Below are 19,362 nucleotides of genomic sequence, written 5' to 3'. Positions count from 1 at the left end.
CACTCGTCCTCGTTCTGTAAATATATATAGGATAAATCACGGGAGATAGACGCCGTAATCATGAAATCGTCTCCGGGATGTCCATGAAAATTTTCGATTTTTATTCACATGGTATTGTTTTTCATGGTAGCGCTCATTTTCTTGATTTTAAATGTGAAAAGAGTTCAGGAAGGCGATCCTATGAGAACTACCGATAGTAATTGTAATTATGACGACTTTTTCACTGATTGCAATAACCCCGACTGCTATTATTTACTTTCCTCGTTAGTACGTTTTCCTGGTTAGTACGTTCATTTTTCGTGGTCCCTTCAGAAACGTACTAACCAAGTTCCACTGTATATTTTTGGTATTAAGCCATCATAACGTCGCAAGTAATATATTTTAAGCATTCATATTGATGTAAAATGCCTTTTCAGTTTCCATTTTTTGCTACAATTCATCAATTTACTGGGACGGTGGTTTGTTTGTTTAATGCACTTGGGATAACCGACGTATTGCAATTTTTCTTTTCTAGATTTTCTAGATTTCAATGTAGACACGCGATTGCAATAAATGACTCCGCGCACCATAAAATCAGCCGTTTTGTCAACTTCATGAACTTTGTAACTCAACCTAGGGTAAACTAATTCGTCTACAACATTCATCTTACACAATAAGTTTCAAACATTAAGTTAGATTAACAAAGTGGCCTTTGCATATTTTAAAAATGCATATTTTGTTGTAAAATAACTACAGTGTTTAAACATTATCTAGTCCTACAGTTTACCCCGAAAGAAAAAATAAAATTTATAAAAACACGTCCGACTATATTTGAAATTTATCTGATCCGAAAATACATGATTTTTATGTAGTACAGATTATGTATGGGCATTAAAAAAATACGCCGGAGCGAACGAAAGTTGCGTTGCCACGTCTTGCTCCCTAAACTTTACTTCCTGGTAACCAGCACAGGCCTGGCGCGGCCACGTTTGGCAAACATGACATTAATAGAAGCTATTGACATTCAAAAATATAAATATTGTTACAGATATTGGATCATAGAAAATTTTCAAATAAATTAAGAAGTGTTTCTATCAATCTTATTTTTTCTTTCGGGGTAAACTGTATGACTAGATAGAATTTAAACGTTTTCGTTATTTTTCAACAAAATATGCGTTATAATAATGCACAAAAGCCATTTTATTAATGTAAATTAACCCTTTTGCGCCGAATCCCGCACCACAACGGCGAGGATTTTTTTTCCTCAACTACGAATGCCACACCAGTGCGTCCTGAATGTTCTTACCCTAACCAACGTATGCCGCGCCTGTGCGGCACAGGTCGAAAAAAGTGACCGTGGCGGACACAATAGACCCACGGACGCGGTCGCCCCTTGTGATCCGCCTTAGCGCGAGCCCAGTCCCTTCTTCGGCCGCTCAGGTCGACCCTTTCCTATCCTCTCCACGCGGTCAACTACTGTTATTTGCAGTGTGTTTTCCAAAAAAATATTTGTTGCGTACTTTTGAAATTCAATGCTAGAAATGAATTCATCTTTTTTTGCTGACCACATGGAAATTTCAAACAAAATTCTAACGTTAATCTCAACGGAGTTATAGAACAACAAGTAAATACATTAAATCCGTCTAAATCAACGTTAGAACTTCGTTTAAAATTTCTGCACGCTCAGAAACAAAACACAAAATTCATTTTGAATGTAAAAAAATCGGTGCGAGCAACAAATATTTTGCATTAACATTTTAGCCAGTTGACTGCGAACTCGTGCTAGGAAGGGGCTTTTAATCCTTCTAGGGTCTGGGGCAGAGGCAGAGGAAAGGGATCGGTGCCCTCTGAGTTGGGTCCAAAAAAGGTTAGGGAGGGACCCACTGCCTTTAGTCGACGCAGAAAGGCTTCGTACAGAGGAGTAAAGAAAACTTTCAAGAGACTCGTATTGAGGACGAATTTCCTTCAACGAAGGTCCGGCGCGAAAGGGTTAATAGATGCAACTTTTTGTACAAGATGAATGTTGTAGACGTAGTAGTTTTCCCTAGGTTGAGTTACAAAGTTCATGAAGTTGACAAAACGGCTAATTTTATGGTGTGCGGAGACATTTATTGGTCTGGCGTGTCAATATTTTTGCATTTTCCGTAAAACAAAAAATAAATAAGAATTAAGAATAAAATTTCCTGTAAAATGACGTATTATATATAATTATGGCATGCACTGAAGTCCAGATATAAATTTGCAAAGTAGAGCGGCACATCATTTTGACGCCGACAATAGTATGAGAAAAGAAACTTCTTTTTATTAATTTTGGAACCTACTTTCAAAACCATACCTTCAAATTTGTACCGCATGACATCTTTGTTTTTGAGCCACCTTCAAGCATAGTTCAATGGCTCAAGAAAGCCCTTCCACTTCATTTTGAGTGGCCAAAAATACACACGAATCCAGTGGTTGAGTGAGGTGAGATGAATTACATGGGGGACAAACAAAGGGTACATAACAGAAATGAATAACATTGATGCTGAGGTGTGAGGTACGATTGACTTCATTGTCTAGTTTCTTTAAAATAGGGTGGTTTCCTATTATTTTTTTATTGCCTAAATCAAAAGATTATTACTCCTGGAGTACGCATTTCACGCTCTTAGATTTTGAATGACAATGTCTATTTTTCGCGATTAAACGAAAATTGAAAATTATCAAGCGCGCGAAAACGCGACGGCTACGTAGGAATGTGTGGTAAACACCATGTGATGTACAAAAAAGGCTATTCGGGCTTCCAGCCGGGTGGTCTCCCTCCATTCTGCCGAAGTTTCGGAACACGAGTCGGGTTCCATCCTCAGGGCTAATGGTGAGTGGATGAAGTTTGCCAGCTTGTTTACTTTTCAGTTGGTTGTGAGGTCTAACGTGATTGGCTCGGAGGCAGCCAATCTTATTTTCTTAAGTGCCGGTTTCCATGCATTACTCAGTGAATACCCTGTGTCACGATTGAGGGTGTTAGTTGCCAGCCGGATCTCGATGGATTCCTTAACCAGTCTTTTCCAGAAATCAGTCTCGCGGCATAGAATTTTCACGTCATCCCACTTTCCCCTATGATCGGATTCAATGGAGTGTTCTACAACCGCGGATTTTTCCGGTTGGCAGAGCCTAAGGTGTCTCCTATGTTCTTTTATCCTTGTATTGATAGTTCTCCCCGTTTCCCCCACGTAAACCTGCCCACACTCACAAGGAATTTGGTAGACCCCTGGAGTTTCAAAACCACAAGGATCCTTCGCTTTAAGAAGTAGATCTCTTAGTTTGGAGCATGGTTGGAAAACGGTGTCAATACTTTGTTTTTTGAGGATCCTTGAAATTTTCCCGGACACCGTAGACACATAGGGAATTTTGGCAATAGCGATGGGCTTTGGTCTTTCTTCCTCCTTTAAAGAGCCTAGATTTTTAATGCTCCTTTTTAGGGCCGAGTGTATCTCCTCATTACTGTAGCCATTTTGCTTGAAGGTGGTTTTCAGATGTCTTATCTCTTTTGGCAGGCTTTCTTGGTCCGCTATGGCTTTGGCTCGATAGAAAAGGGTGGACAAAACTGCTCTCCATTGGGCGGGGTGGTGATGACTTCGCCCATTTAAATAGAGGTCCGTGTTGGTCGGCTTGCGGTAGACGCTGTGACCGAGCGTACCGTCGTTCTTTCTATGGATAAGGATATCCAGAAACGGGATTCAGTTGTCTTCCTCGATTTCCATCGTGAATTGTATATTTGCATGTCGACTGTTCATATGGCTCAGGAAATGTTGTAAACTCTCCCTCCCATGAGGCCAAATGATGAAGGTATCGTCGACATAGCGATAGAAGCATCTGGGCTTGAGGGTTGCAGATGAAAGTGCTTCTTCTTCGAAAGACTCCATGAAAAAGTTGGCTATTACGGGAGATAAAGGAGAACCCATAGCAACTCCATCTGTTTGTTCGTAGAAGGTGTCGTTGTACTTGAAGTAAGTCGTGGTATGGGCGTGATGAAAGAGAAGCACTGTGTCATGGTCAAATTTTCCCTTCAATAGCTCCATCGTATCCATGATTGGCACACGTGTAAAAAGAGATACGACATCAAAGCTAACCATTATGTCCGTGCTCTCCAATCGCATATCAGCAATTGTTTTCACAAACTTAGATGAGTTTTGGATGTGATGGTCGCCATGGCCAATGTGCTCGGATAGGATACCCGCGAGGTATCTGGCTAGTTGGTAGGTGGGCGCCCCAATGGAACTAACGATAGGCCTTAATGGTACGTTGGCCTTATGGATTTTCAGAACACCGTAGAGCTTCGGTGGAGCCGGCGCCGGTGGATAAAGTCTCTTGGCAGCCTCAATAGGAAGCCCTGATTTCTTAATTAGTGCTATCGTCTTCCTGGTGATAGAATCAGTGGGATCCCGTGATAGTCTTCGGTAAGCTGGGTCTTGTAGGATATCAAGGACCTTCCGATGGTAATCGTCCGTATTCAATAAGACGGTGGCATTCCCCTTGTCTGCTGGCAGTACCTTAACCGTGTTGTCGTTGCGAAGGGCACGAATGGCGAACCTCTCTTCTCTGGTTGTATTTGGTTTCGGAGGAATGGCCTTCAAAAGGACCAAAGAAACCTCAGAACGAACTTCCTCCGCTAAATCATTCGGCAGTTTTCGGACGGCTGGTTCGATGCCCCCAATGACATCTCGGTATGGAATGATGCTTGGAGCCAGAGCAAAGTTAAGTCCCTTAGACAAGACTGATATAGTCGGCTTGTCAAGAACCTTATTAGACAAATTTATTACCAACCGTTTAGGATCCATACATGCTGCGGCAGGCCGTGAAGGAACAAGTTTGTCAAACTTCTTCTTCTGCCGCTCCTTTTCCTTATTCAAAAGTAATTCACCGCTGGCTGCAGTGGCTCGATCAATATATTCCCAGTCACAGGGCCCGATGGTGGCCGTTAGATAGAGATGAAGTTTAAATAATTTGTTTGCATTGTTGTCAAGGTGTCGTCTTTTGTCGTGTATACGTTCGCGAACTAAAGCATGGCTCGTACGTTTAAGAATGCGTTGAACAGCTGGTGAATCGAAAGATGCTTTTACAAGGGCAAATGATGGTACTGCTTCCTCCTCTCGACATCTCAAGAGAAAAGCCAAGGAACTAAGAAGTCTTGATCTTTCCTTCCGCAGCTTCTCTAGTTGTCGGATGCTGCGATGAACTTTCTCCCCGTAGAGGTCTGTGAAGTAAAATCTGATGCTTTCCCGGCGAATATGTTCAAAAAAGGCTATTCGGGCTTCCAGCCGGGTGGTCTCCCTCCATTCTGCCAACGTTTCGACGTTTCTGCAGAATGGAGGGAGACCACCCGGCTGGAAGCCCGAATAGCCTTTTTTGAACATATTCGCCGGGAAAGCATCAGATTTTACTTCACCATGTGATGTACTTCTGGTTCAAGCTGTCGGCGTGTGGGGTGACCTTGGGGCGAGGCTTGAGCGCTGATATGACGCAGGCTGCTAGCAGGTAGGACTTGGCTTAAATAAGGATTATAATTCCCCCATCAAACGAAGGAAACTTTCCGAACTTAGGTAATTTTAATGGGTGTTTATTAACAGATGTTTCCCTGAGCTCTGTGCCTCATGCATGCATTGGTAACCTCAGACGACATATAACTCCTATCTACTCGTATAGAAACTAGGTCCCTGTGACGTCACGTGGAGTGGAATCGCATGAGCCCCAATCTGGCCTTATTCTAATGAGGTTAAAATTGACCATTAACATTCGTCTATACTGGAATTACTAAAACCAAATAATTTGTATACTATGAATACACTAATGGTGGGTAACGAATCGCAATCAATGCATTCCGTATTCTTTGATGAAGGAAACTACCCTATTAGAAGCAGGTAATAGGCGGCCCAGTCCTTAAACATTTACACTGCAACAAAATTGCTGTGGGGCACTTGAGAACTTCAGACATGATTTCCACGTTTTTGACTGAATTTTTTTTTACTCTATTTTGTGTCATTTATCGCATGCATAGCATAAAATGAGGCTGAGTGTTGCGGGTTGCCTGCCCCATAAAACTGCTTTCAGGGCCACGATAAAAGGTCATTTTCTCAATAAAAGCAATAGAGCTGACGTGTTTGGTCTAAAATATCAAGGAAAAACCAATGGTATATACCACTGGAAAAGAATGTGTTTGCTAAAGCCAATTTAAATTATTTACATTTTTTATGTTTTTCGTTAAAATTTCGAAATTCCAAGACAAAATGACGAGCAGATGATACGAATCCATTTTGAAAAAAAAAGTCATAACTGTATTGCCTACCCCAGTACGCAACTTTTGCCGCATATTACGATTTCCCCCCTTAAAAAACAGTGGCAAAACGAGGCACCCTGGTGACCAACTCGTCCCCCCTAACTTCCATCACTTTGCCCATATCTCCGTCAGAAGCGTGTGATGAGATAAGACTCGCATGCAGCCGACAAATTGTGCCCACATACTCGCACAGTTTTGCAGGGATCTTTGCGGTCGAGGACAGTGATCAGAGTGATCAAGCCGTGAATGCGCAGAAAAATATTCAAAAAGCTCTGCCGCTAGATTGTGTACCTATCTCTAATTGAGTGTTGACAGAAGCAAAATAAAGTAGCATCAAATAACCAGGATTCCATTTCTATTTCTAACTTTCCATTCCTTATTTCCCAGATTTTGACTTTTTCCCTACTATAGACGTAACTATACGTGTGGACGTTTCTTGACCTGCAGGGCTATTCTGCTAAACAGGGCCATACATATGGCCGGCCGTAAGTTTCTTATGGCCCGACCCGAAATTACGGCCTATACCGAAACCACTCTCGAGGGGCCATATCGTATGGCCCGGCCAAAAGTCTCTAACGCCCTCTCTGCAGGCGAGTATGAGAGTTACAATTGGTACTATAAGTTGGGTTCACTTTTTTTCAACACTAGTCATTTTTTGAGAAGGAAGTTTGTTCCAACGTGGATACAAAATTAATTCTATGTTCCTTAACTGAAATGGACTCTTATTAAAGGATAAATTTGGATTTTCTTTAAACTCTGATCTGGCGGCAGACGCTGGAGATCTTTAAAAAAAGTGAAGAACGCAAATCACGGACCAGAAGAAGCAAAAGAAATTTGTACACAATAGGGTAGTTTCCTTCATCAAAGAAAACGATAGACATTGATTGCGATTCGTTACCCACCATTAGTGTATTCATAATACACAAATTATTTGGTTTTTGAAATACCAGTTTAGACGAATGGCAAGGGTCAAATTTTATCCTCATTTGAAAAAGGCCAGATTGGCGCCCATGCGATTCCACTCCGCGTGACATCACAGGGACCTAGTTTCTACACGAGAGGATAGGAGTTATACATCGTCTGAGGTTACCAATGCATGCATGAGACACAGAGCTCAGGGAAACATGTCTTAATAATCACCTATTAAAACTGGCTAAGGTCGGAAAGTATTCTTCGTTTGATAAGGTATTAATAAACCTTTTTTAAGCCAAGCGCTACCATTCAGCAAGGTACTCAGCTATCCGCTAGCATCCTGCGTCCTATCAGCGCTCAGAGCCTCGATCAAGGTCACTTCACAAGGAGAGAGGGGGAACCAGAAATGCGTCGCACGGACTTTCCTACTTACGCGTCGCGTTTTTGCGCGCTTGAAATTTTTCACTTCTCATTTAATCGCGAAAAATAGATATCGTCATTTAAAAATCTAAAAGCGCGAAATACGTACTCCAGGAGTAATAATCTTTCGATTTAGGCAATAAAAAAATAATAGGAAACCACCCTATTTGTACCCTACAGTATTATAATATTCGTGAATTGTACATGTAATTGATAGAGTTAGTACACGACATCCTATTGTAGTTCTAACCCCCTTTCTCTCCTTCCCATGGTGTAACTATTGTCTCATGGCTGCAATAATTTGCCCTCAAAAGCCGTAGAAATCCAGCCAATGCACGAAATCTGAAGATGAAATTGAAACTTTAAGTTTCATTATTTTTATTATCAGAGGCTTATGTTTAGGTAGCTGTATAAAATTAAATGATCAATATGAGACCATCATTCTTTCCTTGTTTTATGGACGACATTTGTCCTTTACGCATCGACTTACTGAAGATTGCCTTACTGCCAAAAAAATGTGTTGCCCTATGTTTCTCCCTCATGAACCGTAATGCTACGAGAATCTTGAAATATAAAACATTTAATAGTGGATATTTCAAGCTACCTGCAGCTTTTCGAAACAAGTAAGAAATCTGCTAGCAAATGTAGCACAGAAAGAAAATAAAAGCCCGTTCCCCCATTCACTTTAACAGAGCATCCATTAAAAAAGTATTTCTAACTTTTTCACTACAAGTAAACTTTTAGTTCATCCATTATATCTATTTACGAATTAAGTAACAACTTCTTTTGGCGGGCGGAAATATTTAATGAAAATATCATCATCGTATGCGAACAGATTACACGTATCCTGTATACTCCTTCTTTCCAAAGAAAATCGGCATCTTTATTTTATATATCTAGCCAATGTCCGTTGAATCCGTGTATGTGCTCCCCCGCAATATTCATATATTTCTTGAAACAATCGCTATCTAATTCACGACACTCCGTAAATTTCTTCTATAACTCCTTAGGCGAGCAATGTTATTTCGTATGGCCCGAGTTATGACCGCCTCCTAGGCAGGCCATAGTATTACGGCCTTTAGGCCATAGCTACCGCCCGACTTATGGACTTTCCATCAGAGTAGAATCGCTCGAAGCCATACATATGTCTCAAGGCCGTAGTAATGGTCGATTTCGGCTTATGGCCCGGTCATACGATTAGTGGAATATCCCTGCTGGGAGATGAAAGCCGTATATTTCCGACTGAGATTTTCCTGACTAAGAGAACGAAAGCCATACACATAAGTTTTCTAGCTCTCCCCCTTTTATGACGGTCGCAGGTGGACGACGTCTTTGTTTCGGGGCCCAATACAAGCATTAGTGCTAAGCTGGATCTATTTTGGGCAACCAAAATGCTGGGTCTATTTTGTTCGCAGTGGTCACTTTCCTCCACCCTGCACTGAACATTTCCTTCATTTGCGTCAGAAAACTGACGCCACAAATGTGCAGCATTCGGCGTGAAAGGGTTTCATTGGACCACAAATAATGCATTGGAATGGAAACGATGGAATATAGGTGTGGAATGGATATAGGATGTTATGAAGAAAGACAAAAAACTACTTAATAATTCAAACTTGAGAAATCACATAAGATTTAGTTCTTTCTTGGAGAATAATATTTATAAAAAACTCACGGCATTCTAGCAGAGTAAAAATTTTTACCAGCATATGCTCAGGAAGATACCACAAATAAGATAAAAAAATGGCAAACTCGGAAAAAAGATGGGGATTTGCATCCGCTGTTAAAAAAAAAATGGCTTATGAGGTGTGAGGAAGTAGAGTTTCTACTAAGAAAGGTGGCATAAAAAGTTTACTATTAAAGGTATACTGTATACAGTGTGTCCTCGTTTAACGTCGTCCCGTTTAACGTTGTTTCACGATAACGTTGTCCAAAAATTGAAACCCTTGATCATTTAACGTCGTTATTGCTTCGCGATAACGTTGTTCAAATTATGCGCGACGAAAAAAAAATGAATGGCGAATAGGACGCAAGCGCATCTGATGTATAGTAAATATTACTATATTAATGCGATTGGTAATTTTCGTTCGACAGAAAAGGTTGGCGTGGGTAGCGTATGTTAAATATACATCTAAGCGAATAATTATCGCTTAATTTACCCATTATCCGTATATTTTTCTGATGCCAACCGAAAAAAATGCCCACGAAGAAGAGTTGCTATCCTGGTGGTTCTTCAGACGTGACGAAAAAACGTCGATATTAGAACAAAAACTAGGTATTATTAAAAGAATTGAAGAAGGTGCAACTGCTGGAGAGATCGGTCAAGTTTTAAGTTTGCAGGTCGAATTATTACAATTAAAATTTCTTCTGTTACTTAAAATATCGATGTTTCGCCATTAAAATACTTTCTTTTTAGTTTTTATATTTCATTTAATAATGCCTACTTCCCAACCTTTTCGTTATGGAAATTCGTTTCGAATGAATCGTAATCATGCTGAAGTGAATAATCGGTAATGAATATTTCTCGCGATTTCCGCCGTGTTAAAGAATTCATATCATCACGAAAATTGACTCGCCCTTCGTCCTCGTGCTTCCGAGTGTCAGATTCAGATTTTTTTCATTTTGGCCTGATTCAGGTGTCTCCCGATTGGTCACGAAGTCTGCTTAAAGTTACGGCTCCGATAATTGGCCTCCTTGGATTCTCGCCCGGGAAATTCTGGATTCTTTACGAAGAAATGGATTGCTAGGAACCAATTTAAATTTTTTACATTGTTTCTTATGGGAAACACTGCATCGTTTAACGTTGTTTCGCTTAACGTCGAGTTTTTCAGGAACGAATCAACAACGTTAAACGAGGACTCACTGTACAATGGAACTTGGTTAGTACATTCCTCCTTAGTACGTTTTCCTCTTTAGTACGGCAATTTCTCTCGGTCCCGGTACAATCTTAACAAAATACAGGCAAAAGTATTTGGTTAGTACGTTTGAAAAAATTGCACTTTCCTGGTTAGTGCGCTCAATTGCTTGCCGTGACGCAACCCGCAATTCGTTCTCTAATATCTTCTTAAGGGTCGTAAACCTCCGAATTCATGATTTAATTTATTATTATTAGCCATTAACACATCTCTTTCTTCGACCGTGATTTATCCAAATGCAATTCTTGTGACATGATGAATAATAAAATGCGGTCATTTTTCGGGAATGTCTGACTATGAAAAACTACAGCCAATGAGAAGCCCCAATTTTCCCCACCCCGAGCTCCTCACCTTCGGTTGCCTTTGGAGTGCCCGCTCCTGCGCACAAATTTTGCAAATGCTCAATTGTTGCTATTGCACGAGTTATCATGATGAAGAAATGAGTCTTATCCAATTCCCACTTTATCTAAAGCAGTACTGCACGTACTCCGTAAACTCGACGTCGAGTACGTGCGTATTTTCTTGACTACCGTTTTGGGAGCAGACGATGCTCTAGATCTCCGCGCAAAGCTTAGCTTAAAAATACTTGACCTCAGAACGGAAGCAGACGACATTAGACAAATTTTGAAAGTAAATTTCAACTGTATAATATCAAATCTTCTTGTAATTACGTCGTAACCTAAAGGCCTGTTTACACGACACATTAACACGTACGAGTTAATGTTACGTTTGCGTGAATGATTTTTGTGGACCGGAACATGTACGTATGCATGAACGAAATTAGAACCGGTTCTATTTTCTGTGCATGCATTCGCATAAGTTGGGTGGTTACACGGTGCATTTTGGCGTTCATTCTCGCATTCATACATTTAGACATTAACCTGTACGTGTTAATGTACCGTGTAAACAGGCCTTAATAATCTGGCGTGTTATCAATCGATATATCGATCGAACAACAATCGATATGGTATCATTCCAGAAGCGAATGTGTACGGCTGTTGCTATAATTATTGTCTTCAGGATATCTATGAAACACTGTGATTTTTATTCACATGGTATTGTTTTTCAATGTAACTCTCATTTTCTTGATTTTAAAAGTGAAAAGAGTTCAGGAAGGCGATCTTGAATGCGTTTCCTATGAGAACTAACGGCAGTAATTGTAATTATGATGACTTTTCCACAGATTGCCATTACCCCGACTGCTATTATTTACTTTCCTCGTTAGCACGTTTTCCTGGTTAGTACGTTCATTTTTTGTGGTCCCTTCAGAAACGTACTAAACAAGTTCTACTGTATTCTATTTATGTAATTATGCGATTATATAAGAAAGATAGTTACCCTTGCGTACATATTTGAAATATCATATTATAATAATGAAAGCAATCGGCAAAATAACAAATAACTGAATGCAAAGTAATAAATTTATTTCTCATTTGTGTTAGCACCAGACCTACGCAAAAAGTGTAAATCAATAGCCCCATAACTATTCAATGAGGGGTAACTATATATTCCATAATTATTTAAGTGTTTTCTAGTGTAATATATTTGAATTTAAATGGAATAAAATTATATTAAAATTGATTGTTGGAGGCGTAACTTGGTGAAAGCGATTCATAATTAAATTTAAAAAAAGAACTTTGTGCTTTCACATTAATATTTATTCACGACCATGGTTTCAACGTTAGAGGTCATCATCAGGTGTTTTTCTTGTGTTTTCAGGTGTTCTTTTTTTTAATTTAATTATGAATCGCTTTCACCAAGTTACGCCTCAAACAATCAATTTTATCAAGTGCGCTATTAACGCAGCTAAAAAAATTATATTATTATTATCATTAACCCTTAACCATTCTGGGAGAACACAATAAGTTTTAAAATATTTTGTGAAACAGCTAAGTCTTTTCTTAACCTTTGTGCATCAAGTCCAAAATTCATAAAATATTACTACGCCATTTTTATTGCTTTGTTTAATTTTTCTTTGAATGCTTAACTATTCTAAAACTTATATTAAAATTTTTACACTCCCAATACGAACCAATTTGTCATAAAAAATTATGATTTGAAGCTGGATCAAAAAACTGATGCCAAAAACACTTGAGTTATAATTATTATATTTATGTATCAATATTTCGCCAGATTCAAAAATGGCCTTAAATGTTAAAGTTGGAAGGCTAAGTAGTAAGCAGCCATGAAATTTACCCCGCTTATTCCTTTTCTTGATGCGTTCTAAGTAAGTGACCTGCGGTCTAACAGACCGCTAATCGAATTCAATTGCAAATTTACAGAAATTGATAAAAGGAACGTTAAATTTTAAGAGTGGGATGTCCTTGTTATGCAAAAATATGAACCTAATGAGAATTATAGATGTTTTGAAATCTTAATTTAGAAATGCAGTGCAACCTCAATATAACGACACCCCACAGTGCACTTATAAACACTCGCTATAGCGAATTGTCGCTTTGCCGGAGGTGGAGCATATAATATCCAATATACCTGTTGCGAACAGATATACAGGAGCAGGAGTGGTGCGGCGACAGATAAACATCTATCCGATAAACGTAAGCATGAATCCAGACGAAAGGCGATGTTTATTTGCATCACTAAATTTCCTTACTCAAATAACGACTAACTATTCAAACAATTTATAAGCACCGCACTGAATAAAAATCACGCAAAGCATTGTTTTTTCAATCATTATATTTATCAAACGACTGTTTACCACATAAATTAGAGACTGAGCACTCCATTAACTTCATTTCTAACAGATCACTAGCAATTACAGAGGTTAAGGAGTCTTGATGAAAGTCTTCCGGCGGTGAAACCCTCGCTATGGCGAGAGCAAACACCGAAAGGGTCTCGTTAAAACGAATTTTTTAACACGCTTATTATAGGGTCAATTGACGGTGCATCGGCTATCTCTCGTAATAGCGGGGGTGTCGCTATAGCCCGTACTCACTTTAACGAGGTTCCACTGTATTCATAATTTTAGAAATGCAGCGGTCTCTCAGACCGTACATCACCGGTTAATGGTAAAGAGTGTTCGTTTGGAATGTGGACAGCAAAATTTCTCATTTGGCTAGAAAACCAAGAGTTATTTATAAATTGGAAAATCACATTTACCTGCAAATCAGCAAGAGGGTGCCCAAATGATTAAGTCCTTTCTGAGCATATTATTATTATTATTATTATTATATTCTCGCCGTCGACTAGTTGACTGACGGCGATGACCATTTAGAGAGACCATGTGTTAAATACATTTCAGCAAATACATTAGCTGACCACGAACCAATGCCGCAGGTATGGTCAGAAACCCAGAATGGAGGGAGCACTACTACTCTTGAAGTCCAAGATAATGCAGAGTCCCAGTGGGGAGTGGTCAAAAGGTTCAGCGAGACCCTTCTTAACAAATGTCCTCCAAAAATGCTCCGTACCACGAGAAAGAAGAGTCTCTTGGGGCTAAGTACAGCAGACATGCTAAGACAAACACTCGACCGTCTCGAAAGGGTTAAGGCTTGTAGGAGAGTTTTTTCTATTCCATCGACCAGAATGAACCCTGCTCATACATGCACATCCACTCACCGACCGTCTTGCCGTTGCCTAGTTGCCTGATGGAGATGATTAATTGGAGGAGGAGCTGCAGTGCCGACTCGTCCAGCACCTCATGTATGATCCACTGCATCAACTCTTCCTCGTTATGCACCATCGACACGAAGGAATGCGCGTTTATCGACGATATTTCACCCCGACTGAGAAAGAGAGTAAAAAAACAAATTCTAGCGTATTTTGCAAAACATTCATATTCAGGTCTTACACCAACCTTCCATATGCTGGTATCTCATATTGACTTTAGCCTTGCAGATGTATAATTTGCCAATGGTGAAATAAATTTGTTATTATTATTATTATTATTATTATTATTATTTTCAATTTCCACCATTTTTAGTCCACAATTTTCAAACTTCATTGTGTTCATCGAGAAACGTACCATTTTTGTGGACATACGGCAATTGATTGATTGATTGATTTATTAAGTCACCGTAAGCATTTGCATTATGCATGGCTTTGTCAAGGATGTTACATGTATTACTCAATATGAATGGAAAAACAATGCTCAAATAACAAAACAATATAATAAAATATAAATACATACAGTTTACAATTTTTTTTTGTGAACACATTTCAATTACACACTTAAATTTTTTTACATTAAAAAGTCATCCACACTATAGAATAATTTCCTTAAAAGTAGTTTTTTCACGGCACACTTAAATTTAAAGGAACTTTTGATATTTTTTACATAGCTTGGCAATTTATTATACACAAGTATTCCCTGATGGTCTATGCCTTTAATTGTTTTATTTACTCGGTGCTGACTTACATGGATTTCATTTTGGCTTCTTGTATTATGACTATGAATGTCACAATTTTTAATAAACATGTCTTGGTTTTTTTTAATAAGAGAGAATGTTTTAATTTATTTACCCAATTGTTAACAGTTTCAAACACAGGAGCAGGTCTTCCATAACCTTCATTCAAGTTAGCTTTGATATCTTTTGGCGTTAACCCTTCCAAAAACAAATGTTTTATCACCGCACAAAACTCAATTTTATCCATCTTCATAAACAAATGAGAGATGTTCACTACAATCAGCCACAACAACGAAACTACAATGACATTGGATGGATACAGCTGAAACTTTAACAGCTGTATAGTCACAAGTGCTACTTTCTAATCAACATTAACTTTTGATACTAACAAACCAATTTCTTGGAGATTCTAAGGACTTATTGAACTACCCTTGTATTTCATTTTTAGCAATTGTTTCCTTTTAATAATTATTTCGTTTTTATCAATTCAGGTCTTATACCAACCTTGCATTTTCAATTTCCGTGATTTTTAGTCCAAAATTTTCATACTTCCCTAAATTCATGCTAATAACACATTGGTGGTATAAAGGGATTTTGAGGAGAAATACAATAGTATAGAATTAATTTCTAAAAATTGGATCCAGCCATGAAGAAGCGGGAAAATTAAAGGAGTGAGACAAGGACGTGCTCTGTCCCCCATAATTTTCATCACGTTCATCAAGTACCAACGAATTAAAAGACGAGGTCCAAGGAGTGAAGATCCAAGAGGAAAAAATAACGATACTATCTTTCCGATGACATACAAGGCATATCATAGTGGAGACAGCGGGAGGACTGAAGAAAATACCATCAACTATGGAAAACATAATGACTAGATGTAAGATGAAAAAATCAATTGTTACGTGAATTCCATCATTCAGTAAATCCTGTAATGAGAGACCACTGACGGTTCCACTGAAAAATGATGTGGTAAAATACGTTGGTTCCTTGAATATATCGAATTTTATTCGCTGAATTGAGCGGAAATTCATTCACAGAGGTGGCCTCTGGTCAGAGTGAGGTGCAGTCCTTAAAGAAGCATATGGAATACTCCAAATGATACGGATACTACAATCAGGTCCTTCGTTGGTCAGGACCAAATGTTGGTCATTGGGAGGGTTGTATGTTGTGTCCAAATGTTGGTTGTTGGGAGGAGTAGTTGTTAAGACAATCTTTACTGTAAATCTATTTGGAAACACAATATTTTTAAAAAAATTTTAAACTCTTAAGATAATTCCAATAAACCACACCTGAGACGAAAGTTAAAAATCCCTTACAAAGTAAAAGCTAAAAGTCAATTCCCTTTCAATGCTCTTCCAACAGAAATTTCATCTTTCTTTCAATGAACCCTTAGCAATGCCACATGGTTTCCTTAGAAAAGTGCTCCAATTAAGTAATTCAGTAATAATATCACTAGTTTTAATTTCACGAAGCAGTAAATTTGATATTCTTAAAACAATGTGCAATCCAGGCATCGGGTATGGAGTAATTAGTGTGGAGTATAATGTAACGTGGAGTAAAGGATGCAGTAAAACAAATTTACTTTCGTGCCCAAGGCTAAGCCAACGCTTCAACAGACTAGTCTGTACTCCTTTCTTCACTAAAGGAAAATGGTTTCCCGTCAGCAGTACTGCAACACATCCAACCCACTTGTCAGCCTAAAGGCCAGTTTTTAGAACAACATAGCGATAAATTATCCGTGGGGAACTTTCGGCCATAGATTGCACAATGCGCCCATACGTCAATGGTGGCGCTCAAAGCAAACATCTGAACGAGGGCATACCCAGGGTAATAACTAGGGGGGGGCAAGCCATGGTCTAAGGGGTGGGCAAGCCATAGGATTTATAACATTATTACCTTGAAATAAAAGTTTTATTTTAGTCACATATCTTCTACTAATATATCCATGCCTAAGTTCTAACAGCACATATCTCAAAAATAGCAACTTTTCAAGAGAGAAAAAATGATTATATGTTTCTAATTGTATACAGTGCAACCTCGATATAACGACACCCCACGGTGCACTAAAAAACACTCGCTATAGCGAATTGTCGCTTTACCGGAGGTGGAGCAAATAATAGCCAATATAACTATTGCGAACAGATATACAGGAACAGGAGTGGTGCGGCGACAGATAAACATCTAACCGATAAACGTAAGCATAAATCCAGACGAAAGGGGATGTTTTTTTGCATCACTAAATTTCCTTACTCAAATAACGACTGACTATTCAAACAATTTATAAGCACCGCACTGAATAAAAATCGTGCAAAGCATTGTTTCGTCAATCATTATATTTATCGAACGACAGTTTACCACATAAATTTGAGACTGAGCACTCCATTAACTTCATTTCTAACAGATCGCTAGCAATTACAGAGGTTAAGGAGTCTTCATGAAAGTCTTCCGGCGGTGAAACCCTCGCTATGGCGAGAGCCAACGCCGAAAGGGTCTCGTAAAAACGAATTTTTTAACACGCTTATTATAGGGTCAATTGACGGTACATCGGCTATCTCTCGTAATAGCGGGGGTGTCGCTATAACCCGTACTTGCTTTAGCGAGGTTCCACTGTATAATTTTAATTGAAATTAAAAGCAAAAATACATTAAACTGATAAAGAAGCATAAATTTTTGTAAACAAAGAGTTGTTTTGTGCTTCCATATTATTTTTCATCTACAGTCTAAGCAGCATTAACTTAGACCAGCCTTTACAGGTACGTATTGTTAGATTTTAGCCATCGATATATCATTTTTCGTGGGTTTAAAGAAAATTTGTTGAATACTTTCGTTTTGATTCAGTTCCGATTTTGTTCAAAGACTTTTTTATTTTTGCTTCTAGAGGGGGGAAGGTGGGGGGGCAGCAGCCCCCCTGCCCCTCACTGGGTACGCCCAAGCATCAGACCACAAGGAACATGATGAAAGTAGTGGGAAAATTATCGTGAAGGGGTTTCTGTGGGTCAATTTTGAACTAACTGGAAATTTAAGGTGAAACTTTATGACAAGCAGAATTCACTTTGTTTGGATTAATAAATAACATCAGCACTTATCCATCCTTCCAGAGGTACAAACCAATGCATACGACATATCGTGGATTTTTTTAAATATAGAGTAGATTCCCGTTAATTGGGACATATCGGGACTTGTGCACCTTGCCCCAATTGAGTGGCTGTCCCAATTAGGCGAACTATCCTGTGTATGGGCAAACACAAACGTTGAAATGATAGAAAGAAGACTAAAGAATGTTTATAATGCAATATAAGTATATTAAAACATTAATTTGATTAATAAATCAGCGTGTTTATTTAATTTACTATAATTTTTAAAAATTATAACAATTTAGTTAATAATATTTTTCACAGCCTCTGGCGACACCGAATGAATGTATTTTTTCTAAGAACAATTAAAGAAAAGTCCTATCCTCTTGCAGATAGTATAACAACAAGAGATTTCAAAATAGGGCAAGAATAGGAACATATGTGAAAAATAAGAGTAAATCAAAGGAGGAAAAAAAAATAGTTTCAGAAAACAAAAAAATTTAATTTAGTCGCGAGTATAGAGTGTATGTCGCCAACTCATGGCCCAATAAAGTGGTGTGCTGTCCCAATTAAGCGGAGAATACTCTGGGATATTCCTCTATTGGGTTCTGTTCTTCAAGATCTGCCCCAATTAAGCAGCTGCCCCAAGTAACCGGTGGACCCATTAAACGGAATCTAACGCACTATCAAAACAATACTTGATATTAAACGTATATTAATAATTTGAAATTTAAAAAATCAATCGAATTATTAGCTGAGATCGTTTGTCGAACTCATCTTAAAGCGGGGATCTACGGAATTTTGAAACAGCATAGATATGAAAGGGAATTAATGTTGGAAGTTTATGTCAATCCACTGGATACAGTGAAACTATCTGTTGGACCTCTTCAGTTTCTTAATTATTCTAACATCACTTCTGTCTCCTTTCCCTGGGACAAACCCATAATTATTTATTTTAATGAGGAAAATTGTTCCATAACAAAATTAACATCAGCTCAAATGCGGCATTTGTACAAGCTTAACTGGATTTTGACATAATAATCAACATTGCATTAAAAAGGAGTTAGATAGATGAACAAAAAATCTATATGATTTCTTTCGTAACTGCATTATTAACTATTATTAGGACATTCAATGGCTGGCAAATGATAATGACTAACACACTTCAAACTCCAATTTAAAATTTTTGTATTTTAACAATGCATCTGATATTCTCCGACTTAGTTCCAATGTGGACTTAATCTTAAAAATGGACAGTTTAAATAATAATTAGTTTGATACTCAAACTCCTGCAGTTCCTTTTGATTCCTTAAGCCATAGCCTTTTTAGTTCAAATTTACTCATAATCTACAGTGCAACCTCGATATAACGACACCCCACGGTACACTAAT

General features: G+C 38.5%; 1 protein-coding gene across 2 annotated transcripts in view; it reads right to left on the bottom strand.

Annotated features, from left to right (window-relative positions):
* LOC124172899 overlaps positions 1-19,362 on the bottom strand; it is a 96,212-nt gene that overhangs the window by 34,400 nt on the left and 42,450 nt on the right. For both annotated transcript variants that reach the window (XM_046552403.1, XM_046552404.1), the window contains one exon: positions 14,110-14,276. In XM_046552403.1, coding sequence (XP_046408359.1) covers positions 14,110-14,233 — 124 coding nt within the window. In that variant the 5' untranslated portion in view covers positions 14,234-14,276. The remainder of the gene's footprint in view (positions 1-14,109; positions 14,277-19,362) is intronic.

Source organism: Ischnura elegans (genome assembly GCF_921293095.1).
Source record: "Ischnura elegans chromosome 13 unlocalized genomic scaffold, ioIscEleg1.1 SUPER_13_unloc_3, whole genome shotgun sequence".
Lineage (NCBI taxonomy): Eukaryota > Metazoa > Arthropoda > Insecta > Odonata > Coenagrionidae > Ischnura > Ischnura elegans.
This window is presented reverse-complemented; position numbering and strand designations above follow the sequence as displayed.